This window comes from Oryza glaberrima, chromosome 11 (genome assembly GCF_000147395.1).
Source record: "Oryza glaberrima chromosome 11, OglaRS2, whole genome shotgun sequence".
Classification (NCBI taxonomy): domain Eukaryota; kingdom Viridiplantae; phylum Streptophyta; class Magnoliopsida; order Poales; family Poaceae; genus Oryza; species Oryza glaberrima.
In genome coordinates, this window is record NC_068336.1 from 22,940,719 (window position 1) to 22,968,249 (window position 27,531).

General features: G+C 43.6%; 4 protein-coding genes and 1 pseudogene across 5 annotated transcripts; all 5 read left to right on the forward strand.

The window, feature by feature from the left end:
- The first annotated feature begins 3,948 nt into the window (after positions 1-3,948).
- On the forward strand, positions 3,949-7,865 carry LOC127755521 (disease resistance protein RGA5-like). 2 transcript variants are annotated; one of them, XM_052281201.1, is made up of 4 exons: positions 3,949-4,095; positions 4,225-5,094; positions 5,304-7,391; positions 7,478-7,865. In XM_052281201.1, exons 2-3 carry the CDS (start codon positions 4,283-4,285, stop codon positions 7,363-7,365), a joined length of 2,874 nt encoding a protein of 957 aa, XP_052137161.1. In that variant the 5' UTR covers positions 3,949-4,095; positions 4,225-4,282; the 3' UTR covers positions 7,366-7,391; positions 7,478-7,865. The 2 variants fall into 2 exon arrangements, with proteins under 2 accessions (XP_052137161.1, XP_052137159.1); XM_052281199.1 differs by having other exon boundaries at positions 4,222-5,094; positions 7,478-7,864.
- Positions 7,866-14,648: 6,783 nt separating this feature from the next.
- Positions 14,649-15,432, forward strand: LOC127755934 (BTB/POZ and MATH domain-containing protein 6-like). Its single transcript, XM_052281543.1, has one exon. The coding sequence runs from the start codon at positions 14,728-14,730 to the stop codon at positions 15,430-15,432; it is 705 nt and encodes a 234-aa protein (XP_052137503.1). The 5' UTR covers positions 14,649-14,727.
- Positions 15,433-17,708: 2,276 nt separating this feature from the next.
- On the forward strand, positions 17,709-18,266 carry LOC127755338 (BTB/POZ and MATH domain-containing protein 5-like). Its single transcript, XM_052280994.1, has one exon. The coding sequence runs from the start codon at positions 17,709-17,711 to the stop codon at positions 18,264-18,266; it is 558 nt and encodes a 185-aa protein (XP_052136954.1).
- A 2,410-nt stretch (positions 18,267-20,676) lies between these two features.
- On the forward strand, positions 20,677-21,278 carry LOC127755339 (BTB/POZ and MATH domain-containing protein 3-like; annotated as a pseudogene).
- A 3,533-nt stretch (positions 21,279-24,811) lies between these two features.
- Positions 24,812-26,793, forward strand: LOC127755337 (BTB/POZ and MATH domain-containing protein 1-like). Its single transcript, XM_052280992.1, has one exon. The coding sequence runs from the start codon at positions 25,046-25,048 to the stop codon at positions 26,726-26,728; it is 1,683 nt and encodes a 560-aa protein (XP_052136952.1). The 5' UTR covers positions 24,812-25,045; the 3' UTR covers positions 26,729-26,793.
- The last annotated feature ends 738 nt before the right edge of the window (positions 26,794-27,531 follow it).

Consider the following 27,531-nt stretch of genomic DNA (forward strand, 5'->3'; position numbering starts at 1 on the left):
ACTAGCTGGCAAATCCTCTCCCAAGTGCACTCTTTATTTTGTTCCTTTAATTGGTCTGTGATGTATCAAGGGGCCGACTGGTTCCTTGGGTGGCCACTACAGTACTGGGGGATCCAAACTTGATGTATGTTTCGTTGTGTGTTGCCTTGGCTTTAATTTGTTTGTTCTGTAACTCAGCAATAATTTGATCTTGAAAATGTGCCCATGTTTGGTGTCTTTGTGCAAAAGTCTCCGGGAGTTTGATATGTATGATATATAAATAGATATCATTTTCATCAAACGTGCAAACTGATAATGTATATGCTCGACAATTGTGTAAGATACAGCGGCTGTATTAATGCTGTTTGCTTACTTTACATTCAGTCATGAATTGAGATAGCATTAATACAGTAGTCACCCTTGAGGGTGTTCATCATCTATCTGAGATTTTCTCCCAGATTTTCATGGATGATCTGGTTTCACATTTTATAAATTTAATAATTTTGGCTTGTTGCCACTATTCTTTAAGCATGAAACCCCAGATTAAGGTTATATATTTAATTAATTTGTGGTGATAATTTATAGCATTTCTGTTTTATCTTAATGATTTAAAAAAAGCAGAGTGTTATATTTGTGCCCATGCTATAACTGTTTTGTTAGGCTTCACTGGGGACCCAGATTTATTTTATTACTTTGTATTTTGAGTTCTATTATTGAGTTTTCCATGTCTGAAGATATAGGTCTCCAAGTTTTTCTCTGAACGTATATCTGATCGCATTTAATGAGCACACATCGCAATATAAGCTTGGAGATCCACATTATGCCCAATCAGAAATTTTGGAAGCAATTTTTTTATGGACAAATCATCGGGGACTCCTAATGGGTGCGTGTGCACTGGCTGTCCAGCTCGCGCAGCTACGCACGCCCCTACTGATTAGTGTTAATGATAATTTTAGTATTAGTTTTTTTAAAAAATACATAAACAAAACTTTCAACTCAGATTTTAAAACTTTTAATTTTTTTAAAATTTTCAACTCAGATTTGAAAATTTTCAAGTCAAGATTTAAAAACTTTCAACTTAGATTTAAAAGCTTTCAATTCGGATTTAAAAACTTTTAGCTCAGGATTCGAAACTTTCAACTCGGATTTGAAAACTTTCAATTCAGATTTAAGAACATTCAACTTGGATTTGAAAACTTTCAATTCAGACATGAAAACTTTCAACTCGGATTCAAAAACTTTCAACTGAGGATTTCAAACATTCAACTCAAATTTTGAAAAAAAAATCAAGTCAAGATTCGAAATTTTTTAACTCAAATTTAAAAACTTTCATCTCAAAATTCAAAGTATTTGATTTAAATTTGAAAACTTTCATCTCCAAATTCAAAACATTCAACTTAATTTTTTTAAAAAAAACATTCAACTCAAATTCAAAACTTTCAACTGATATTGAAGGTGAAAGACTCAATTTATAAAATATCGAAAAAAAAATCACGCGCGTGTATGAAGAAAACAGAGCGATTTCTCAACTTGAGGCCGTCCACCTCAAGTTCCCCCACGTCTACCCCCACCGCGGGCAGCCGCCGTTCCAGGCGCGGCTGGAGCTCAGCCTGGTCGACCAGGACGGCCGCGCCGCGCGCGCGAGTAGTACGAGCCACCGCCGAGGACGGCCGTGTTCGGGAGCGGCGCCGGCGAGCGCGGCGACTGCGTCACCGTCCGGTGCGACGTCGAAAGTGTCGTGAACAGCCTACGGGCCCAATTAGAAGATGGCCCGCCCGCAAAAATGACGGTGACTAAACGAGGCCCAATACAGCAAAACCATCTGTACAAGTGATGCGATTACGGGCTAATCTTCATCATCATTAAGAAATAGTACTAATCCTTTGGGGGCACGGTCGGGCTGACCGACATCCGAGTCTGTGCCGCTGCCAAAAAATCTACAATTTTGCTATATATTTGTCGGTAAATTTTCTTCTAAAAATTTTATAGATGTAACTACAATATAATCATAGTGTAATGTGATGGGACTAGCTATCCATCACGCGACAGATTTTTGGGTTCAAATCACACAGATTTTAGATTAGTTGGATTAGACTCATTTGATCACTTGATTAGAAGAGTCTATACATGAATCATATATATTAATTATATATATTGTATATATTTTATTTGTTAGATCTTTACATTGAAAAAATATATCACCAACCCATCTACTAAAAGTTACAGTGTGGTTATATAGAATTATAATTTTATATTTTAAAGAAAATAACAAGTACATATTTACTTACACAACATTTTTACTAAAATTATAGTGCACTTACATGTCATATCAACTGAATTTATAAATGTAATTTTAGTTATATAGGACTGTAATTTTCTGAGCTAATCAGCGAAATGAAAAACCACATGTTTTTCTTGTTATGCTAGCAATCACCCGGATCATCAAACGTCGTTACGCATGCAGATGGACAGGACATCGATTCTCGGCGGCACCATCGGCGACATGAAGGAGCTGATGGATCGGATCAAGATTCAAGAACCTAGAACCTCCAAGATGAAACCGCCGCCGCCGGTGACGATTCATCCTCCTCCTCCTCCACGGTGAATCTCTCCATGCTAAACACGCTCAAGCCTCCGTCGTCGTCGTCGTCGTCGTCCAGCTCCGGCGACGAGACGCCGCTTATCAGGAACTCGACGAGGGTACGATACATTTCATACAGATGTCTCGCCATTAGAGCTACCTAGCTAGCGGCATTCATGATGATGCAATGCATGATCGAGATGAGATGCATGCAGTTCGAGGTTGAGAGGAGGGAGAACGGAAGCACGAGGATGAGATAGCATGCACGGCGATCCCCGAGCTGCTGCCGTCGACGCTCACCGCGCTGGAGGCGCTGGGCGTGGAGGCACAGATCGTAAGGTCGAAAAAGCGTCAAATACGAAGGAAAAAATCACGCGACAAATATATAGCAAATTCGAGTGTAATTACATTGTAACTTGTATGTAACTACAATGTAACTTGCATATAACTTTCACATAATTTTAAACCGTTTCAAGATTTGTTCAAGTAAAGAAGGAAAAAAGTCACTATGTGCACATATGTGAGAATTCGTTTTCACAACCTCCGTTTCATCGAAATAACATGTTACAGAGAGATTTTTTGCATGTTACATACAAGTCACAGACAAGTTATATTGTACTATAATTATATCTGTCAAATTTTTAAAAGAAAATTTGTCGACAAATGTATAGGTGATCCCAAAAATCTATTTGTTTCCACCCACAACACCAGTGATTTTTTCTAAACATAATAACATCCGGTATTTATTCTCGCCTAATCTTTATTAATAACATACACAACAAATTACCTCTAGCACACTTGCTCTAATAAACCATAATATTTTTTACTTCATTTGCTTACTACTAATCTAGTGCTTGTTTTTGTACTGTTTTTGAGTTTATATAGATATTGTTCAACCACTCTCTCATCAGCCCTCACTTCTCTACCTTATCTCATCATTTGATCTTAATAATGCTCTCTTGAGACAAATGCTTGTACAGGCCTATAACGATGTCTTTCTTATCCAGTGACTGGTAATTCAGTATCAATTCCCTACCAAGCTTTTTATGCCATTAGTCAAGCAGGGTCACTATTGGCCGGCAGCATCGCAGAAAGCCTCGCTGTTAGTTCACACCAGGCGCGTGAAATGTGAATAAAGCACAATATTCTCTCAGGCTTAGTGGAGCCTGGGCCCTGCCCTTTCCCACTCCCTCCGTCCCACGATATAAGGGATTTTGAGTTTTCGCTTACAACGTTTGACCACTCGTCTTATTCAAATTTTTTTTACAAATATAAAAAACGAAAAGTTGTGCTTAAAATACGGTAGATAATAAAGTAAGTCACAAATAAAATAAATAATAATTTTAAAAATTTTGAATAAGACGAGTGGTCAAACGTTACAAGTAAAAACTCAAAATCCCTTATATTATGGGACGGAGGGAGTACCAATTATTCTTACCGACACACACTGAAGCAACAGCTCTCTACTATCATTACTCTTCTCCACTCAACTTTCCCCCAAAAACATCTTTTCCTTGGCCATCGAACAACACAAGGTATGCACAAATAACATGGCCCCTGCTGTGGCATCGATTTTGTTCTTAGCTTGATCTTGATTAATTGATTGCAATCTTCACTCTTCAGAGGTTTGAATAACCTAACGCTGTCCTTTTGGAATACAGCAGATTTAATTCACTGTTTTGAGAGTGTCCTGGAGCTGCACAAGAAGAATTAACACAAGAGATGGAAGGGATCATGGTGAGCGCTGCCACAGGAGTGATGAACTCCCTCCTTGCAAAGCTCACCGCGCTTCTGGGCGAGGAGTACAAGCAACAGAAGAGAGTGAAGCGTGGGATCCAATCCCTGAAAGACGAGCTGAGCAACATGAACGCTTTGCTCGAGAAGCTGGCCGACATGGATGTTGTTGATCCACAGATGAAGGAGTGGAGGAACCAGGTGAGGGAGATGGCCTACGACATCGAGGACTGCATCGATCGGTATATGCTCCAGCTTCATGATGAGCCAGACAAATATACTGGTATCAAGGGATTCATTCCCAAGACAATGAAGAAGTTGAAAAGGCTTGGAGCTCGCCATGATATCGGCGAGCGGATACAAGAGCTCAAGGCTCGCATAGACGAGGCCAGCCAACGGCGTGATAGGTATAAACTCGATGCGGTTCTTGACTCTAGTAGGACTAGCACTGTGGAGGCCATCGACCCTCGTCTACCTGCACTGTATGCCGAGGTATCCAGCCTTGTTGGTGTAGATGGTCCAATAGATGAACTCATTAAGTTGGTGGATGATGGGGAGCAGTCATTGAAGGTGGTGTCAATCGTGGGGTTTGGAGGATTGGGCAAAACTACTCTTGCTAATCAAGTCTACAAAAAACTTGGGCAGCAGTTTGATTGCCAGGCTTTTGTATCAGTCTCCCAGAAACCCGATGTGAAAAAGATATTCCGCAAGATACTCTCTCAAATCAAGAATTCAGATGAAGAACTTCGAGAAGAGGACTGGCTCATTAATGAACTTAGGATCTTTCTCGAGAACAAAAGGTATGCCATTTGTTTCTAATTCCATACCAAAAGTTATTCAATTCACACGATCCTTACGGCCTCTAGCATTTCATACTACTTATCTTGCAAAATTTCAGACTTCGAAACATTAGATTGAGCTACCAGTACAGTTTTTCATATTTAAGTCCTACCTCCATTTAATCATTATCAACAAGACTCGATTGAACTATGGACTCTCTTTCTCATAGGTACCTTATCGTAATTGATGATATATGGAGCACCCAAGCATGGAAGATTATTAAGTGTGCCTTGCCTGAGAGTACTTGTGGTAGCAGGATCCTATTGACAACAAGAAATGGTAATGTTGCCAAATCATGTTGCTATCCTCACCATGATACTTTATATCAGATAAGGCCACTAAACGAAGCCGATTCCAAAGGTTTGTTCTTTAGAAGAATTTTTGGCTCAGAAGACCAATGCCCGGTTCACATTAAAGAAGTCTCAGTTGATATCATTAACAAGTGTGGTGGCCTTCCGCTGGCAATAATTACAATTGCTAGTTTATTGACAGTTAAATCAAAAAACAGGGAAGAATGGATGAGCATTCGGAATTCAATTGGTTCAGGGATTGGGGAAAATTGCGACAATGATGAAATGAAAAGGATATTATCCCTTAGTTATAATGATCTTGCTCATCATTTAAAGACGTGCCTGCTATATTTCAGTATGTATCCAGAAGATTGTGAGATCGATGTGCGGCAGTTGTTAAGGAGGTGGAGAGCAGAAGGGTTCATCAAGGTAAATTGTGGGAGAAACATAATGGAGGAAGGGGAATTCTATTTAAATGAACTTATCAACAGAAGTTTGATCCAACCAGAAAAAATGTTATTTGACGATCGTATAAGGACTTGTCGTGTGCATGATATTATTCTTGATCTCATTGTATCCAAGGCAATTGAAGAAAACTTTGTTACAGTTTTCAGTGATCCAAATTCGCTAGTGTCCCAAGGAAAAGTTCGTCGACTTTTACTTGACTACCGTGGCCAAGAAAATGTGATGCCAATGTGTTCCATGGTAACTTGTAATGTTAGATCAGTGAGCATATTTGGATACAGGGAACAGATGCTTCCTATTTCTGACTTGAATGTTTTCAGAGTGCTTCATATAGAGAGTGGTAATAAGATGATGGAGATTTGTGGAATTGGGAAGCTACTTCAGTTGCGGTACTTACGGATTGATCTAGTTACACATCTTACTGAAGAAATAGGAGAACTGCTGTTTTTGGAGACATTGGATCTACCTCGTGGTATTGGTACAGAGGAGCTGCCCAAAGGCATAGTTAAACTGCGGCGGTTGAAATTTTTACGCGTTCATGATGCAAGACTGCCGGATGGAGTCGGGAATATGCAAGCTCTAGAGGAACTAGCAGTATCAACAAAAGAGGACAATTTGAGCTCAATAAACTCCTTGGAACAGTTGGGAACGCTGACCAAACTTAGGATACTTCACCTAAGTTTGTCCATTACTGACGAGAACAATCATAAATCAAAACACTTGGATACGTTAACTTCATCGCTCAACAAACTCCTTAGTTACAATCTTAGATATTTATATTTTAATAGTTACTGGCAGTTGGGTTCTGCTTATATCAATTTGGATTTTTCATCCTCGCCGTCTTATCTCCTGCAAGAATTACACATCCGTCCTCTCCTTCTCCATGGGATTCCTGAGAGGCCGGCGTCACTGGCCAACCTGACCTGTCTGGACATTACAATCCAACAAGTGACGCAAGAAACCCTTGAGATCCTAGGAGACTTGCCTGCCTTGCTTTCTCTTTTGTTAGTGTCCGCATTTGACAACACAGAAAGGTTTAGCATATACAGAAATAAGTTCAGATGTCTAGAGTCTCTAAACTTGAATTGTTCGGCCAGTGATATGATGTTCCACGCTGGAGCCATGCCAACGCTTGTAGACATCGACTTTACAATCAAGGCACATTCCACAGAGTATGCATGTGCCAATCGAAATCTGGGCATCCACCACCTCTCAACCCTTAAGGCACTCAATGTCTATATTGACTGCCAAGGCGCGACAGCTAAGGAGGTGGAGGCAGTTGTGGCCGCCATCAAGAACGAAGCAAGCCTACTTCCCAACTGCTACATACAACATATCCGCTTATGGCGGGAGGAAGGATTGGAGGATATCGACATATCGTGGGAGGAAGGATGGGAGGAAGGGGGCCACTCGATTGAGCAACAAGAAGAGATCACTGATCCCCATACTGAGCACAAAATAACCCCTGCCACATAGTTCATCTGCAATTTCATCTATTCAAGGTACGTAACTAGTATAGTATTTGATAACAATCAATGGTTTCCCTGAGGCTCATCTGATCATATGTTATCTTATTAACTACTATTAGGTATGTATACTTCCGGTTCCTTGTTGGCAGAAGCACATATATATTTGTTCCTTTAATTGGTTTGTGATGTATCAAGGGGCCGGCTGGTTCCTTAGGTGGCTACTATAGTGCTGGGGGATGCAAACTTCTTGTACCTTTCGTTGTGTGCTGCCTAGGCTTTTAGTTTCTTTGTTCTGTAACTGAGCAATAATTGGAGCTTGAAAATGTACCCATGTTTGGTGTCTTTGTGTTTCTGGACGTTTGATATGATATATAAACTAGATATCATTTTCATCAAACGTGCAAATTGATAATGAATGCTCGCCTGTTGTATAAGATACAGCTGCTGTGCACTAATGCTATTTGCTTACTTTATATTCAGTCATGAATTGAGACATCATTGATACAGTAGTTACCCTTTGGGTGTTCACCATATTTTCATGGATGATCTGGTTTCACATTTTATAAATTTAATAATTTTGGGCTTGTTGCCAATTGAAAGACTGGTACTATTATTTAAGCATGAAACCACAGATTAAGGTTATATATCTTATTAATTTGTAGTGATAATTTATAGCATTTATGTTTTATCTTAATGATTTCAAAAAAGCAGAGCGCTATATCTGTGCCCATGTTAGGCTTCACTGGGGACCCAGATTTATTTTCTTACTTTCTATTTTCAATTATATTATTGAGTTTTCCTTGTCTCAAGATATAGGTCTCCATGTTTTTCTGAACGCACATATGATTCCATTTAACGAGCACACACCGCAATACAAGCTTGGAGATCCACATTATGTCGAATCAAAAATTTGGAAGCATTTTTTTTGTCAAATCATGGGAGAGAAGAGTTCCGCACTTGAATTTTCAATTACGAAAGAGTGATCAAGATTACATGACCCTAGAGTCGGAAGGTTACAGTGATTGAAGGGGGAAGGGGGAAAAACGCCTCCTAATTAAACAAAGCCCCTGTTTAGGCAAGCTTAAGATTCTCATGAACAACTGGTCGCTTCTAAAAATCTGAAAAAAAATGGGTTTCCTACCGTTTTGGTTATAGTTCACGTGATGGGCTGGATATGCATGCCAAATGAATTATTGTTTAGCAAAAAAGAAGCAAGTTGTCTAGCAAAAGAAAGGGCATTGGAGGCACATATGTATGGGTCATAGCTTCATCTTCTGTTTGACGAGGTCACACATATGCTTAGGCAGGTCCTAGACGACTGCCACCAGACCTAAAGAGAGCAGCCGTGGCAAGGAACGAGGTCTAGCCAACCAGCAGGGGAAAGAACTTGGTGCTAGACCTGGCGAGCGAACACGTAGTCAAGGAGGATGTGGTTCGTCATTTTCAGATCCTGGGCGCAAAAGGAACAAGCCGAGTGGTTGTCGATACCACGCTTTGATCTAGTAATACTCCCTCGTCTTTGTTTTCTCCACATACTCGTTTTCTCTCCGGTTAATAAAAGGACACAGTACGTAGTATAGTAATATTTTAAAATCTTGCTTAACATATTTATTACTAGCTAAAACAGCTGTCTTTCAAGAGTGTACACAAAGAATCGATGGCAGGGCAACGGCTGCTTCCTGCAGCAGGTAAACAGGCACAACCGGACAGTGCACGTAGGAGAACTGTTGTTTTTGGAGACATTGGATCTACCTCATGGTATTGGTACAAAGGAACTGCCCAAAGGTATAGTTAAACTGTGGCGGTTGAAATTTTTATGTGTTGGTTATCCTTGGAGACTTGCCTGCCTTGCTTTCTCTTATGTTAAGGTTGTACGCACATGACATCACTGCAAGGTTTAGCATAAACAGAAATAAGTTCAGATGTCTGAAGTGTCTAGACTTGTATTTTTCTGCCACTGATATGATGTTCCACGCTGGAGCCATGCTAAAGCTTGAATACATCTCGTTTAGAATCAAGCCACATTCCATAGAGTATGCATGTGCCAATCGAAATCTGGGCATCCACCACCTCTCAACCCTTAAGGAACTCGGTGTTTATATATTCACTGCCAAGGCGCGAGGGTTGAGGAGGTAGAGGCAGTTGAGGCCGCCATCAAGAACGAAGCAAGCCTACTTCCCAACTGCTCCTCACAACATATGGTCAGATTGGCTGGGAAAATGATGGTGACAGAAGGACAGGAGGAACGGGGCTACTCCATGGAGCAACAAGAAGAGATCACCAGTCCCCCCATACCGAGCACAAAATAACCCCTGCTATTTAGTTCATCATCTGCAATTTCATTTATTCAAGGTATATAACTATAGTACTTGATAATATTCAATGGCTTCCCAGAGGCTCATCGAATCATATGTTATCTTATTAACTAGGTATGTATACTTCTGGTTCCTTGGTAGAAGCAAATATTTTGTTCCTTTAATTGATTTGTGATGTATCAATGGGCCGGCTGGTTCCTTGGGTGGCCACTAGCCCACTATCACTACCAAATTCGAGGGCTAGCCTGTATGCCGAAAACCATCAGGAAAATAGATTTTACCTTCTATGGGTGGACCGTCAGGTTTTACCGTCTGGTAGTAGTGTACAGTACTGGGGGATACAAACTTGATGTTTCATTGTGTGCTGCCTTGGCTTTTAATTTGTTTGTTCTGTAACTGAGCAATAGTTGGAGCTTGAAAATGTGCCCATGTTTGGTATCTTTGTGTAAAAGTCTCCGGCCGTTTGATATGATATATAAACTAGATATAATTTTCATCAAACTTGCAAACTGATAATGTATATGCTTGACATTTGTGTAAGATACAGCGGCTGCACTATTGCTATTTGCTTACTTTACATTCAGTTATGAATTGAGACAGCATTAATGCAGTAGTTACCCTTCGGGTGTTCACCATCTACCTGAAATTTTCTCCTAGATTTTTCATGTATGGTCTGGTTTCACATTTTATTTATTTAATAATTTTGAGCTTGCTGCCAATTGAAAGCCGGTACTATTCTTTAAGCATGAAACCTCAGATTAAGGTTATATATTTTATTCATTTGTAGTGATAATTTATAGCATTTCTGTTTTATCTTAATGGCTTCAAAAAAGCAGAGCACTATATCTGTGCCCATGCTATAACTGTTTTCTTAGGCTTCACTGGGGACCTAGATTTATTTTATTACTTTGTATTTTGAGTTCTATTATTGCATTTTCCGTGTCTCAAGATATAGGTCTCCGTGTTTTCTGACCACATATGTGATTCCATTTAACGAGCACACATCGCAATACTAGCTTGGAGATCCACATTATGTCGAATCAAAAATTTTGGAAGCAATTTTTTTGTTGGACAAATCATCAGAGAGAAGAGTTTCACACCTGAATTTTCAATTACAAAAGATTGATCAAGATTACAGGACAGGTAACATGTTAGATTAATGGGCTAGGCCCAATTAAATCCTAATAATTCCATTGGCCCACATTAAGTGCTATGGGTAATAATACCACCTTGGAAATCTAAGTGAAGAGGTCTCAACTTAAATACGGAGCAAGTGGAGAGTCTCTGTTGACCGGTTGAGATGGTGCGCGGATAACCAGACGGGGCGAGGCGAGGCGAGGCAGACAGCTGCGCTCTCTCTTTTTGTAACAGACGGTAATAAACACAAACGTCGTGAATTGATTCCGTCGGTTACGGAATTAAACGCCGTGAATTGATTCCGTATTAACGAGCGTGTCGGTTTCGAAATTAAACACCGCGGTTAATGACTCCGAACGTTACTCTCGCGCTCGCATATATATACTCCGTAGCGACCAGAAGGACGGATGGAGTTCTTCCCGACCTCTCTTGCACTTCGAGTTCCTCCTCCTCTGTTCCTGAGCTGCAGAATCCTTCCCCGGTTCTGTTCACCTGCACGCACAGGTGTACGGGACGAGCAGGTTCTGTTCTTTTTGTAACAGACGGTAATAAACACAAACGTCGTGAATTGATTCCGTCGGTTACGGAATTAAACGCCGTGAATTGATTCCGTATTAACGAGCGTGTCGGTTTCGAAATTAAACACCGCGGTTAATGACTCCGAACGTTACTCTCGCGCTCGCATATATATACTCCGTAGCGACCAGAAGGACGGATGGAGTTCTTCCCGACCTCTCTTGCACTTCGAGTTCCTCCTCCTCTGTTCCTGAGCTGCAGAATCCTTCCCCGGTTCTGTTCACCTGCACGCACAGGTGTACGGGACGAGCAGGTTCTGTTCACTTGCGCGCACAGGTGTACGGGACGAGCAGGTGCCTCCAAAACTTCATCCGCTTAAGAATCTGCATGGGTAGGTGGGCGATCAAGTTTTTGGATAGCACTTCAAGCGCGACTGCTCTTGTTCTACACGGCTACTGCTGCTGCATCGACGCCTTCACCAAGATGTCGATGGAGATTGGAGACAAGATGATGAACGACATCAACGGAGGCAATACTGCCTCAAAATCCAGCGGTGGGACGTTCTCGGGGTATACTTTCATTCTCCTGATTCTATTAAATGTTTCTTTGTTAATACTCTTCGCAATGGCAGCATTGCGTTACTATGTAAATGTTGATGCTTATTTCATATTAAGCATACTCAAGTTGTATACATCTAGCACTGTCACTAGATCTACTCATATTGCAAATGTCATGTTTATTGTCTTAATATTTTGGATTAAAATATGCCGAATTATGACCAAATTTCCAACATAACATACGACCTAGAGTCGGAGGGGATTGAAAGGGGAATTGAAGGGGAAATTAAAAATGTTTCCAAATTAAACAAATCCTCTGTTTAGGCGAGCTTAAGATTCAAATAAACAATGTTGCTTCCAAAATTCTGAAAACATGGGTTTCCTACCTTTTTGGTTCTAGTTCACTCGATGGGCTGGATATGCACGCCAAGTGAATTATTGTTTAGCAAAACAGAAGCAAGTTGTCTAGCAAAAGAAAGGGCATTGGAGGCACATATGTAGAGGGCAGCTTCATCTTCTCTTTCACGAGGTCACACAGAGGAGACGACATTATTATTTTCTTATCAATATTTTTTTTGGTTGATGACCTCACTTTCGCTATGAGCCACGTAAAGAACTGAACTTTTGGCGACGCTCTGTTTAATTTTCCAGACAAAGTCCTATGTTTGGGGTGTCGGCCTGGACACATATATTTGCAGATTTTCTTTAGGAGATGAGCTCCCATTTACGCTGCTGAAACCTGCTTCATTAGAGCAAGTTTTATAGTAGAGGTGATTGTCACCTCTAATATTATTCACATAATCAACTAGTTAATTAGAAGGCAACATATACTTATATATTGCCTCCAATATATACTAGTCCAATGCAACATAACTATTTGTTTTATTCATTTTTCATCCAATTTACATCACTATTTTCTCTTTCTTTTTTAAAGTTTGTAAAGAGGTTGTCCCTTGCACGTGAGGTGGCTCATTTTTTCTCTTTTTTCTTCTCTCCTCCACCTCACCATTTATGCATATGTGGCATCTAGGGGCTTGTGTTTTAGATGCTGATAGTACTTGCTCTCAATCATTCTGCCCGCTGTACGACCAGTATTCTTTGGCCAACTATGTCTTCTAGCAGCAGGAGCTACTTCCTCCGTTTCACAATGTAAGTCATTCTAGCATTTCTCATATTCATATTAATGTTAATGAATCTAGATATTAGATTCATTAGCATCAATATGAATATGGGAAATGCTAGAATGACTTACATTGTGAAACGGATGTAGTAGCAGCTAATGGGCAGCCGTTGATAGTTATAGAACCAGACTCGTCCTGATCCTCATGGGATGGCAATGGGGCCCCGAACCCCAATACCCGACGGGTAAAACATCCATTAAGGTTCTTAATGGGCTAACATCTCTACCCATGGGGGTCTTAACGGGAAAAATATTCCCCCATCGGGTGAGCTGGGTTCGGGGGCGTTCCCAAGCTCCCCGTACCCGAATCCCCACGGGGGCCCTGTATAGCACATCCTACATTCCTACTACCTCATGGCCCATAGAAAATAAAAGCCCAGCTGCTATAGGGCCATCACTCGTTCACATATATACACGCCAAAACCCTAGGTCCCAAGCGCACGGAGAAGAATCCTCTCCGCCGCTTCGCTCCCATCCACATCCATGCCCTACCTCGCCGCCTTAAGTCCAAGCCGAATGGCCGACACGGCGACACCAGATCGACGGCCGACGCCTCCACGAGACCACGACAAGGGATCCAGGCCGCAGTCGTCGCCGCATGCTTCCAGGAGTCAAGGGAACCAGGTCCGCATGTTCGAGGCAAGGTTCCACTGTGAAACTTCCATACGGCCGAGAAGACGAGACATCTAACATCTTGGCTCCATGTCCAGGACGAAATCCAAGTGCCGAGTGCCGACGCATCACCAACCAACCAGCTAGATGATTTGTACCTGTGAATGAGTGAGTTAGTTACCTACATGACGTTCCTGCCTTTCTGTTTGAAATGAACTGAAACAACTTGCTGTTCTTTAACAGCACGGAAGCTTGACGTTGTTTTCAGGCACTGAAGTTGAAATCTGTTTGTTGTTCCTATTCTTTGGGTCAATTTTGTGTTTCATCAGCCGATTTGATGATGGTCTCACTGCTATTGTGTTGCTCGCTTGTTTCCTGAGTTGGGGTTAATTGGGGATTGTTGCTGCTGCAATTTGTATTCCGGTGATGTTGTCGGGTGTGAGGACCCGCGGGTGCCCCGTACCCGCAGTGGGGACGGGGACGGGGGAGAACCTGCACCCAAGTGCGGGGATGGGGAGGGTGACGGGCGATTCCCTTCAATGCGGGTGCGGGACGGGGTGGTGAAACCCGGCGGGTGCAGCCCCGTTGCCATCTCATGTCTCCCTGCAAAGCTTGTTTCGCGTCAGGAGGCGGCGGCGGCACAGCTGGTGCCTATGCGTGCGACGGTGTGTGTGTAACCTAGCTAGGGTCAGCTCATAATGCTCCATTGGGTCACTGTGGGTCGACCCATGATGGCCCATGAAATTTCATGGGTAAGCCAATGAGGTTGTGACCCCATGTTTCGTGGGCTAGGTCGTTGGGTACATGGGTTTACCCGGCCCACGTGCATCCCTAGGTTCGATCTAGCTCTAAAAGTCAACGGCGTCAAACAAGGATAAACAGAGAAGGTATATTATTAGGAATAAACGATTATTGTAAAAGTTGTAAGTAATTACATTATGGATATATGAAAGATATCACAAAACAGCACGTTTCAAAGGGTTATTAATTCGAGCCTGATTTTGAGTCAAATTAAGTGGAATTGTATTAAGAGTTGGATTTCATCACGAATAATGCATGCTTTCTGTGTTTGTAATTTACCGTGTCGATCTTTTGCAAAGTTGCAACGAAGATCAACAACGCCCCGCCGCATCTCCTGCTCCGGCGCCGGCCGGCCGCCGTCTCCCGACCCGTCTAGTGCACACTGCCAGCCATGTCGTTGGCGGGCAGCGGGTCGCATCGTGCGCACCGCCTCCGCCATTGTCTCCAGGCCGTCGACGACCTCCCACGTGCTCAGGGTCGACGGCTACTCGCACCTCGTCGGCGTGCTCCAGCCCGGCGAGCACGTCGACTCGTGCGTCTTCGACGCCGGCGGCCACTCCTGGCGTCTCCAGCTCTACCCCAATGGCAGCAACGACCAAACACACAGGAGCCACATCGGCGTCTTCCTCCAGCTTGCCGCCGCCGCCGGCCACCCTAGCGACGGCGACGGCCGCGTGCGTGCCCGGCCAAGGTTCAGCCTGGTTGACAGTGCCGGCGACAAGCCGGCGGCGGCGCCACCATCTCACGACGCTGGATTTCACAGCTTCGGCCATGGCGACGGCTGGGGCTTTCAGAGCATCATCAGCAGGGAAGAATTGGAGCGATCGGAATATCTCCGAGATGATTGTTTTGCAATCCAATGCGACGTCGATGTCACAACCGTTCGGAAGTGCCATGATCACCCGGTGTTTATCTCCCAAAATTTTTCTTTAAATCGTGTATCCGATGCAACATAGTAGTATAATGCTTTTGCTGTAACTATATACTCCCCTTCGTATTTTAATGTTTGACGCTGTTTACTTTTTTACGAATGTTTGACCATTCGTTTTATTTATTTTTTTTACAAATATATATAAAAATATTTATGTCATGCTTAAAAGAGCATTTCACGATAAAATAAATGATAATTACATAAATTTTTTAAATAAGACGAATGGTCAAACATTGGACAAAAAGTCAACGGCGTCATACATTGAAATATGGAGGTAGCAGCGTTTTATCCATGCATTGCAATGGAATTTTAATTAAAAAAATATCATTAATATGTTGTTAGCATGTGCATATTTGTTATTAATCATTTGTGGAACTTTTTGGACTGATATTAATATATTTTCATAAAAAAAATAGAGTTAGTGGGAGTAGTTGATATGTGGGTCCTTTAGTCTCATATGTCTTTTTTTTTTGTTTAACAAAAAGTTGGGAGTTGACAGTTGGGGTGGTGGCAGATACGTCACCACTCTACTCCATTTTATAAAGAGTAGATAGATACTATACAGTCACTGCGTCATAATGAAATTAACTACTTAGGATTATATATATAATATGGTGCACTTGTATTATTTGGATATTATGAATTGATGTTACCTCACGTGCTAGCTATCACGTCAGCACTCGATTCATCCGATCATGAAAATTGCTTCACATTAAATGACAAAAGGGAATCATACAATGAAATCATGAAGAAAAAATAAACTTGATATAATAAAGGAAACCCATCTTTTGTTGTTGAATGACAACTGTGTTCGTCGAAAAAACGTGGTTCACTCTTATAGTGGAAATGTAAAACAATATGTATTAATGATGGAATTTTTTATCCCCTATTACATGCCTTAATTAGGGGACTATTTATAGTCTTACTACAAGCTCATGCACGCTACGGTTAACAGGTAAGAGAAATTTACATGGATACCCTTATGATTGGAGCATTTATGAGGGCAAAAAAGGTTCTATTTTGCCTAGGTTGATGTTTCACTTTTTTTTCAGTTTATGAAAAAAAAGTGAAACATGGTGACATCGCTAGATGAAACAATTTGGTTCAACGTATGCTATGAAGACGATTTAAGCTATAGAAACACTTAAACCTCGTGTACATCGAAACAAGCCACCTTTGAACCATTGAAACATCAACAAACCCCGTGTGTCAAAAATAGAAATATGGAACACTATCGAAATATCCACTGCAACATTTAATCAAACATTTTCTATAAATTCAATCAAACATAAATAAGTTTGACTGGTAATGACTTATTATATGGAACGGAGAGAGCAATATTGATATGTGTCCCAACCCACCTGCACGCACTGTCCTTACCTCTGTTCGATTGAGATCAAACGATTTTGTTCATGGCTTATTTGAGAAGGCACTCAATTAGCGTAAAACTAATAAGTATTAACTATTACAAACTTGAAAAAAATGATTTGTTTGAATTTTTGAAGAACTTTCATATATGAAGCTATCTTTAAAATTCACACCATTTAATCAACATTTAAAAATTGTGTCCATGATAATTAGAAGCCAGTGGTTGAAACGGACAGTGGAAGGTGTGAGAAGGGTAAAAGTTATATTTTTTAGATTATGGATGCACATCTTTACAGTTTGGAAATCCCTATGCTCTCCTCTCCTCGAAATCGGGGCAATACAAATCAAATCACAAACTTCCTCTGTCTCCGGCCTCTCAGGGACCTCACCGCATGTGCTACTAGGATACATATATAGACATACAGACACAGTAGTCTAGCTAAGATAATCTAAAATATAATCAACAATTGGGAAAAGGCATGGAAATTAACCGTCGGAGATGATGGAGGGAATTAATGTGGGAATTTCATTTTGCTATACAGAAATAAGAGAGTGTTTAATTAGGAGGGAGTTCATATCCTTTGTTTGGTGCGTGGGAATTTGATGTTGGAAGGGTATATTATTAGGAATAAACAATTATTGTAAAAGTGGTAAGTAATAATTATTTTAGACAATAACAATAATATGAATATATGAAAGATATCACAAAACAGCACGTTTCAAAGGTTTATTAATTCGAGCATGATTTTGAGTCAAATTAAGTGGAATTGTATTAAGAGTTGGATTTCATCACGCATAATACTTTCTCTGTTTGTAAGCTACCGTATCTCGTATCTTTTGCATAGTTGCAACAAAGATCAACAACGCCCCGCCGCATCTCCTGCTCCGGCGCCGGCCGCCGTCTCTCGATCCGTCCAGTCCACACTGCCAGCCATGTCGTTGGCGGCGGCGGCGGCGGGTCGCATCGTGCGCACCGCCTCCGCCATCGTCTCCAGGCCGTCGACGACCTCCCACGTGCTCAGGGTCGACGGCTACTCGCACCTCGTCGGCGTGCTCCAGCCCGGCGAGCACGTCGACTCGTGCGTCTTCGACGCCGGCGGCCACTCCTGGCGTCTCCAGCTCTACCCCAATGGCAGCAACGACCAAACAAACAGGAGCCACATCGGCGTCTTCCTCCAGCTCGCCGCCGCCGGCGGCCACCCTAGCGACGGCGACGGCCGCGTGCGTGCCCGGCCACGGTTCAGCCTGGTTGATGTCGCCGGCAAGCCAGCGCCGTCGCGGGACGCCGGAGTTCACGGCTTCTACCATGGCCATTACTGGGGATTCAAGGACTTCATCGCCAGGGAGGAATTGGAGCGATCGGAGTATCTTCGAGATGATTGTTTTGCAATCCAATGCGACGTCGATGTCACAACCGTTCGGAAGTGCCATGATCACCCGGTGTTTATCTCCCAAAATATTTCTGAAAATCATGTATCTGATACAACATAGTATATCTAATGCTTTTGCTGTAACTATATAGCATTTTATCCATGCATTGCAATGGAATCTTAAGTAAAAAAATATCATTAATATGTTGTTAGCAACTTAAGCATGTGCATATTTGTTATTAATCATTTGTGGAACTTTTCGGACTCATATTAATATATTTTCATAAAAAAAATAGAATTACTGGGAGTAGTTGATATGTGGGTGCTTTAGTCTCATATGTCTTTTTTTTTTCTTCAACAAAAAGTTGGGAGTTGACAGTTGGAATGGTGACGGATCCGCCACCACTCTACACCATTTTATAAAGAGTAGATAGATACTATATGGTCACTGCGTCGTAATGAAATTAGCTACTTAGGATTATGTATATAACATGGTGCACTTATAGTATTATTTGGATATTATTATGGATTGATGTTACCTCACGTGCTAGCTATCACGTCAGCACTCGGTTCATCCGATCATGAAAATTGCTTCACATTAAATGACAAAAGGGAAATCATACAATCAAATCATGAAAAAAAAATAAACGTGATATAATAAAATAAATCCATTTTGTTGTTGAATGACAACTGCGTTCGTCGAAGAACGTGGTTCACTCTTATAGTGGAAAAGTAAAACAATATGTATTAATGATGGAATTTTTTTGGATCCCCCGTTACATGCCTTAATTAGGGGATTATTTATAGTCTTAGTACAAGCTCATGCATACTAGGGTTAACTAGTAAGAGGAATTTACATGGATACCTTTATGATAGGGGCATTTATGAGGGCAAAAAATGATCTATTTTGCCTAGAACTCCTTAATGGGCCTTAACCTGGGCCATACTTAGCGAACATGCCCTTTTAGGTGAAGGCCTCCCGGCTTGATGGCGAATCTCCTAGGCTTCGCCTTATGGTTTCATCCCAGGTGTGCATCTTGCTCGTCGATCGGTGCTTCGCTGTAGCGGTTTTGGCAGTCTCGGTCGAAAGTCCTCATGACATGCCTCTAATAGGGAAGCGCCTACAAATCAGGCGCCCGATTTTTCCCCAAAAACTTGGGCGTTGTTTCACCCTTTTCGCCCGATTTTTCCCCAAAAACTCGGGCGTTGTTTCACCTTTTACGAAAACAATGTTTTAGCACTTAGCGAATGAATATTTCAGTTTATAAAAAAAATGTGAAACACGGTGAGATCGCTAGATGAAACAATTTGGTTCAACATATGCTACAAAATGATTTAAGCCATTGAAACACTTAAACCTTGTGTACATCAAAACAAGCCACCTGTACATCAAGATGAAAAATATTAAACACTATCTAAAATCCACTGTAAAAATTGATCCACACACAAAGAAATATCACGAGTACACTAGCGGAAACATTGCTTTTGAACCATTGAAACATCAACAAACCCCGTGTGTCGAAAATAGAAATATGGAACACTATCGAAATATCCTCTGCAACATTTAATCAAACATTTTCTATAAATTCAATCAAACATAAATAAGTTTGACTAGTAATGACTTATTATATGGAACGGAGAGAGCAATATTGATATGTGTCCCAACCCACCTGCACGCACCGTCCTTACCTCTGTTCGATTGAGATGATCAAGCGATTTTGTTCATGGCTTATTTGAGAAGACACTCAATTAGCGTAAAACTAATAAGTATTAACTATTACAAACTTGAAAAAATTGATTTGTTTGAATTTTTGAAGAACTTTCATATATGAAGCTATCTTTAAAATTCACACCATTTAATCAACATTTAAAAATTGTGTCCATGATAATTAGAAGCCAGTGGTTGAAATGGACAGTGTAAGGTGTGGGTAAAAGTTTATTTTTTAGATTATGGATGCACATCTTTACAGTTTGGAAATCCCTATGCTCTCCTCTCCTCGAAATCGGCAATACAAATCAATCAAATCACAAACTTCCTCTGCCTCCGGCCTCTCAGGGACCTCACCGCATGTGCTAATAGAATACATATATAGACATACAGACACAGTAGTCTAGCTAAGATAATGTAAAATCAACAATTGGGAAAAGGCATGTAAATTAACCGTCGGAGATGATGAAGGGAATTAATGTGGGAATTTTAATTTGCTATACAGAAATAAGAGAGTGTTTAATTAGGAGGGAATTCATATCCTTTGTTTGGTGGAAACTTGATGTTGGAAGGGTATATTATTAGGAATAAACAATTATTATTGTAAAAGTTGTAAGTAATATTTATTTTAGACAATAACAATAATATGAATATATGAAAGATATCACAAAACATCACGTTTCAAAGGTTTATTCGAGCCTGATTTTGAGTGAAATTAAGTGGAATTGTATTAAGAGTTGGATTTCAATCACGTATTATACCTTCTTTGTTTGTAAGCTACCGTGTCGATCTTTTGCAAAGTTGCAACAAAGATCAACAACAACGTCCCGCCGCATCTCCTGCTCCGGCGCCGGCCGCCGTCTCTCGATCCGTCCAGTCCACACTGCCAGCCATGTCATTGGCGGCGGCGGGCCGTATCGTGCGCACCGCCTCCGCCATCGTCTCCAGGCCGTCGACGACCTCCCACGTTCTCAGGGTCGACGGCTACTCGCACCTCGTCGGCGTGCTCCGGAACGGCGAGCACGTCGACTCGTGCGTCTTCGACGCCGGCGGCCACTCATGGCGTCTCCAGCTGTACCCCAACGGCAAGAACAAGAAGCACAGGGACCACATCGGCGTCTTCCTCCAGCTCGCCGCCGCCGGCGGCCACCCTAGCGACAGCGACGGCCACGGTTCAGCCTGGTTGATGTCGCCGGCAAGGCGGCGCCGGCGCGGGACGCCGGAGTTCATGGGTTCTACCATGGCCATGACTGGGGATTGAAGGACTTCATCGCCAGGGAGGAATTGGAGCGATCGGAATATCTTCGAGACGATTGTTTCGCAGTCCAATGCGAGGTCGATGTGACAGCCGTTCGGAAGTGCCATGATCACCCGGTGTTCATCTCTCAAAATATTTCTGAAAATCGTGTATCCGATGCAACATAGTATATTTCTGAAAATATTTGTGGAGTGATTTACCACTTATTCATTAATCTATATCTTGTTAAACTTTTTAAAATTCTTTTATAACTATTTGGATGACATGAAAATGACGAGAGAATGTTCCCTTTAAAATCCACTACCCATAGGATATTTTTTATCACGTCAGCACTCGCTTCATCCGATCATGAAAATTGCTTCACATTAAATAAATAAGAAAAGATAATCATGCACTGAAATCATGTAAAAAAATTTAACGAAAACGACCTGACTCGGGCACCTGATAGGGAAGGAGAATATCGGGCACCCACGTCCGTGTCCCACACGTCCATATCCATTACCTCATCCTGTCTCTCTCTCTCTCCCTCTTCTTCTCTCTCCGCACCTATTCCCCCTTTCTCGTTGCTGCTGCGCACCTGCGCCTAGGTGGCGGCGGAGAACGGCATCGTTGCTCTCGGCGGTGGAGGCTGAGCCTCGGCGGAGGCGGAGGCGGCGAAGCAATGGGCCGGTGTTCTCGGTCGCGCCGTGCAGCGCTGGAAACGGCGGACCGAGCTCCATGCAGCGTCGATGACGAGGGGCCATGCCCCGTGTGGCGTCGACAATGAGAGCCGAGCTCCACGTGGCGTCAATGATGGTGGACACGCGGACACGGCCGAGCTGCGGCGTCAACGCCGGCAGCTACGCGGATGCAGTGGAGCTTGGCACGGCGTCGACGCAGATGCGGTTGCAAACCGGCCAGTCGAGTAGAGGAAGAGGTAGATCTGGGTTTTCCTCTTAAATATTTTGATGTTTCAGTCCATGTATCATGATGTTTTATCAGTCACTCCCTTCGTTTTATAATTCATATTATAAGTCACTTTGATTTTTTTTCTTAGTCAATGTTTTTAATTTTGATCAAATTTATAAAAAAATATATCAATATTTTCAACGCAGAACAAACATATTATCAAAATATGTGTCATTTCCTTAAAAAAATAACAAGACAAAAAAATATATCTAAAGCACCATAATAGAAAAAATATCTACATTCAATTAACCAACTCAATACTGAATATACATTTGAAGTAAAGAAGGCTGAAACTAATCGGTTATATATGAAAAATAATTTGTTTCTGATTTCAAGAATTAAAACTAAATTTGTTTTCGGAAAGTTCCTAAATATGTTTGCGGAAAGTTTTCAACAATTTTCGACGGACGTAGATCCCCTGGAGTTGCCTTCCAACTCCACTTGGTGGATTTGGACTGATCTGACCCCTTACTTTGTTTCTACAGGCTTGATGTGACCATGTCACCTCTTCCTAGTTACACATTTACGACAGAAATAACAATTCTATTCTCCGTTTATTTTATCTTGCGAAGTCTGTCCATTCGGATATAGCGTGTCGGAAGAGCATCGTGGATAGGAAATTATCTGTAAACATTTCTTAACCAAGCTGTTATAAAATTAACGGCATTGAGGCCCTCATTAAACTAATTCATGCCTAAGCTTTTGTCGGTGCAATGTTCGTGTCTTGTTTGTTCTTCTCTAATTGCTATTAGAAAATTCGAAGATAACATGTTCTCTGAGAGATAATGTTTTTGAGATAATTTTTTTTATAAGCTGTACAATACTTTTTTAAAAAGAAAATAGGCTCTACAAGATAACTATGGTGGAAGATGAGATGGGGAAACTATTTTGATCCCTCGAGAAGATATCCTCTTGTTCTTTGCATGTCACTTAAATGATTGTGAAAAAATTTGAAACAATTTGAGAAAATTTATTAACATGTGATATATCACTTCACAAATATGCAAGTTCAAATTCAACTTCTACATCTCGCAACGAAAAAAAAATTAACTGTGAATATACGTTAACTAACTGTAGTTTGATTTGTTTTTCTCGTTGCGAGATGTAGAAGTTGAATTTGAACTTACATGTTTTTGGAGTGATATATCACATGTTAATGTATCTTTTCAAATTGTTTTAAATTTTTTCATAACTATTTGAGTGATATGCAAAGAACGAGGGGATATCCCCTCGAGAGATTAAAATCCACTCCCAGAAGAGATGGTTTATCGAAGCCATCGAAATTATTGGGACGGCTTGGATTTAGTGAAATCCACCCAGTGGATTTGGACGTAACTCCAGGGATCCATACCCATTTTCGATAGATAGTAGCCTTACCATATTCATGCAGATAGTAGCCTTACCATATTCATTTACATTTCCAAGAGAAAGTTTTCGAATTTCAAAACTCTCCAAAAAAATTTGAACCGAACAATTTCTGTTCCACAAAACACATCCGGAAACCCGGAAACTTGTTTACGCAACAGGCCTATGCATCCGGAGACCATTACGCGAGGGGCCTGGCGATGACCACTATGAGTACAACGGATGCAGCGATCGTGTGGTTGGGCGATTGTGAGGGAGACATCTCGGGTCGCAGAGGTCAGCGAACATCGTGCGTAGGATCTTTTGTTTATTTTGCACTCAATGCGTTCGACGGAATGCCCATGACACAATTACTGATTGTCTTAGTGTATAATTAAACATTAGCTACGTATGAACATATCTATGATGTTGGTAAGGTGGTCTCATCGTTTCTTGGCATTGTCAGAAACGACATGTTGGCCTCTCAAATTCTAGATTAGTTTCTGTTCTCTCAATAAAAATGTCTCAGCTATGTTTAGGCATGAGAAGTTTTATTTCTGACTTGTGCAGTTTTTTTCTCTCTGTTCAGCAGAAAAGGAAAGGCATGTAGACAATCCATTGTGGCACAGGCGCACAGCTGATCCTAGATGATCAGAATTGAAGAATATTTGCATGTGGCCAGTACCTTTCTTTTGTATGCTTATATGAGGCTTAGGCCTGTCAGTATGTAACATTATGTAATTTGAAACTATGTAATCTCAGGCTACATAATTGATCTGTACTTGTCGTGTTGTTTAGTCATGGAGTTAGTTGTGTTATTTTGTGTCTGGATGTGATTATGAGTTTATGACTGTTTGCTTATAAACTACCTGCCGTGAATGTTCATAAGTACTGGCGAGGTTCTGTAAAGTTTTTTAATTAAATTTTGACAGCTTTTAACCGATCATATTAGGACCAACGTTAACCAACATAAGCGTTGATCGATGATCTTTCTTACCTAAGAAACACCGATATGAACTGATTATCTCCTTCTATGCAGTATTAGATTCCTATGCAGCATGGGCTGCTTGCGTGCATTTATTTTATCTCCGGCGAGCTCCCAGTTTCCCACTGCATGCCTTTCCATTCCTCGGCTACAATCAATCTCCGGTGAGCTCCCACTGCACGTTTCTCCTCCCGCCCCCTTGACGAAGCACTCCAACACACTCTGCTAATTTCTCTCCATCAGGACCTCCCAAAAGCTCTACAGCCGCTTGGAAATTGACAAATTGTGACCATGCCGAGGCGGCGGTCCACATCGATGGAGAAATTTCAGGGTGGAGCGACGCCAAGAGATAAGATGGCGGAACAGGGGAAAGATATCGTCGGGACTTGGGAGAAATATGTTGGCAATCGCTACTTGCGGGCTTATTACGGCGGCAATGTTTTACCCATTCCAATCTTACCCCTTGCAAATGGACGGACAGATGTGATTGGTAACTCCTAGTACCTCGTACCTCGAGCCGGTGGCGTCGCGCACGTACGGTGGCAACGTGCACAGGTTCCCGAGCCCCAGGGGTCTTCCTCGTGGGGCCACGACGAGCTCGAGAGGTCGGGCCACCTCGCCGGCGACCGCTTCGCCGTCCGCTGCGACGTCACCGTCATGAGGGCCACGGAGCTCCGCGTCGAGCCGGAGCCGGACCTGCGCGCCCACCTCCGCCGCCTCCTCTCCACCGGCGACGGCGCGGACGTCACGTTCAGGGTCGGCGGCGGCGAGACGTTCGCCGCGCATAGGTGCGTGCTCGCTGCCCGGTCGCCGGTGTTCAAGGCCGAGCTCTGTGGTCGTGGCGGCGCGGCCGCCGGTAGATGCGTCGACGTCGACGACATGGGCGCCGGGGAGTTCGGGGCTCTGCTTCACTTCGTGTACACGGACACGTTGCCGGAGATGGCCTCGCGCGACGTGCCAGCCATGGCGCGGCGGTTGATCGCGGCGGCCGGCAAATACCAAGTGGAGAGGCTGAAGCTGGTATGCGAGGACATGTTGCGCAGGCGCGTCGACACGAGCATGGCCATGGCGACGACGACGGATTCGGCAGCTACCACCGACGATCAGCTTAGCCAGCGTCCATGGCTGACGCAGCTTTTCTTCAAGTTTGCATCACGCATGGTCGGTGGCATGGTCGTCGACGCGTTCACACCTGAGCCTCCCACTGCCGCCGAGAAATCCGGCGACGCCTCGCCGTCGCCATCGCCATCGCCGTCGTGCTCGACCGTCGCCGTCTCCGAGGCGAGTGGTCACCACGTCCTGAGGATAGAGGGATACAAGAGGACGAAGATGATGATGGCAACCGGCGAACACCTCAACTCCGGCGAGTTCCACGTCGGCGGCTACACATGGCGTCTCCGGTACTATCCAAATGGGTACGACCAGGAGTTCTCCAGCTCGATATCCTTCGCTCTGGTGCGGACCGGCCGCGACGACGACGATGTCGTCGTCCGAGCACGCGTCAAGATCAGCTTGCTCGACGTCGCCGGCGAGCCGGTGACACGGTACAGCCACAGCGACAACAAGTGCACGTTCTACGAGGGACATGATCTCTGGGCCATCAAGAGCTTCATCAGGAGGGTTGATCTGGAGGATTCCGGGCATCTCGACGACGGCGGCGGCGGCGGCGACTCCTTCGCCGTCCGGTGCGACCTCACCTTCAACGTCCCGGACATCCGCGTCGACGTCGACGACGCGGCCGCCGTCACGGTGCCCGCCGTGCCGCCGCCTCTCCTGCACCGCCACCTCGGCGACCTCCTCGCCTCCGAGGCGGCGGCCGACGTGAGGTTCAATGTCGACGGCGAGGCGTTCGCGGCGCACCGGTGCATCCTGGCGGCGCGGTCGCCGGTGTTCCGGGCGGAGCAGTTCGGCTCCATGCGGGAGCGCGCCGCGAGGGCCATCGTCCGCGTCGACGACATGGACGCCGACGCGTTCGCGGCGTTCCTGCACTTCGTCTACACCGACGAGCTGCCGGAGATGGACGACGACGGCGAGGAGGCGGCGGCGGTGATGGCGCAGCACCTGCTCGTCGCCGCCGACAGGTACGGCATGGAGAGGCTGAAGAAGGTGTGCGAGGACGTGCTGTTCAGGCACGTCGTCGTGGCCACGGCGGCGACATCGCTGGCGTTGGCCGAGCAGCATGACTGCCCCGAGCTCAAGGACGCCATCTTGAGGTTCGTCACGTCGCCGGCGAGGTTGAAGGCGGTCATGGCGAGCGATGGGTACGAGCATCTGATCACGAGCTTCCCCTCCATAGCCACGGAGATTCTCGCCGTGCTTGCTGCTCAGTTGAGTACTTAGCGCATTAAGGATTTTTGGAACGCTAGAGTATTGTTCTAAGACATTAATTGGATGCTTTATGAAGATTTGTGCCGTTGTAAACTTTTAATACAAAATTGTTCTTTTGTAATTGGTGAAAAGACCGTAGTTCAATTAATTAGGTTCCTTGTTGTTGAATCACATATCTAGGTTTAAGCTCTAGACTTAACACGTGTGCTCATATTTACAACTAATTATTTTTCAGTGGTAGCTTACATAAATAAGATTTAGTCAATTTAAATATATGATGATCCAGTTTTTCGGAACTCACAAAAATAGGGTACGGGGTATAGTTGGCTATAGGGCCCGATGGCTCGGCCCAAGGCACGAGGTTTTGGCCCGGCCAAGGCATGGCACGCCCTAGCTGTTGGGTCGTGCTTGGGCCTATGCCTCGGCACGGTGGGCTGGCCTGACACAGCACGGACCGAGGTCGGCACGGTGGACTGGCCCGGCATGGCATGGTCCAATGGTAGGCACAACAGCGGCCCGATCCAATGGTCGACCAGGCCTGCCAGCCTGCCAAGCCCAAGGCCACGCGTGCCCCCATATATAAGCGGCAGCGTCTCCCCCTCCCCCCTCCCCCCGCCCCCCCCCCCCCCAGTGGTTGCTCTCATCTCTCGGTCAACCCTAACCCTAGCCCCCACATGCCACAACCACCAGCCACCGCCTAGCCACCCACCAATCCGCCTCTGTCGCTCTCCCGCCCACCGGTCCTCCTCCACCGACCACCGCTCAGGCGCTCACCGATATGCCTCCCTTCCTCTTCGTCTTCGATAGATGTCTTG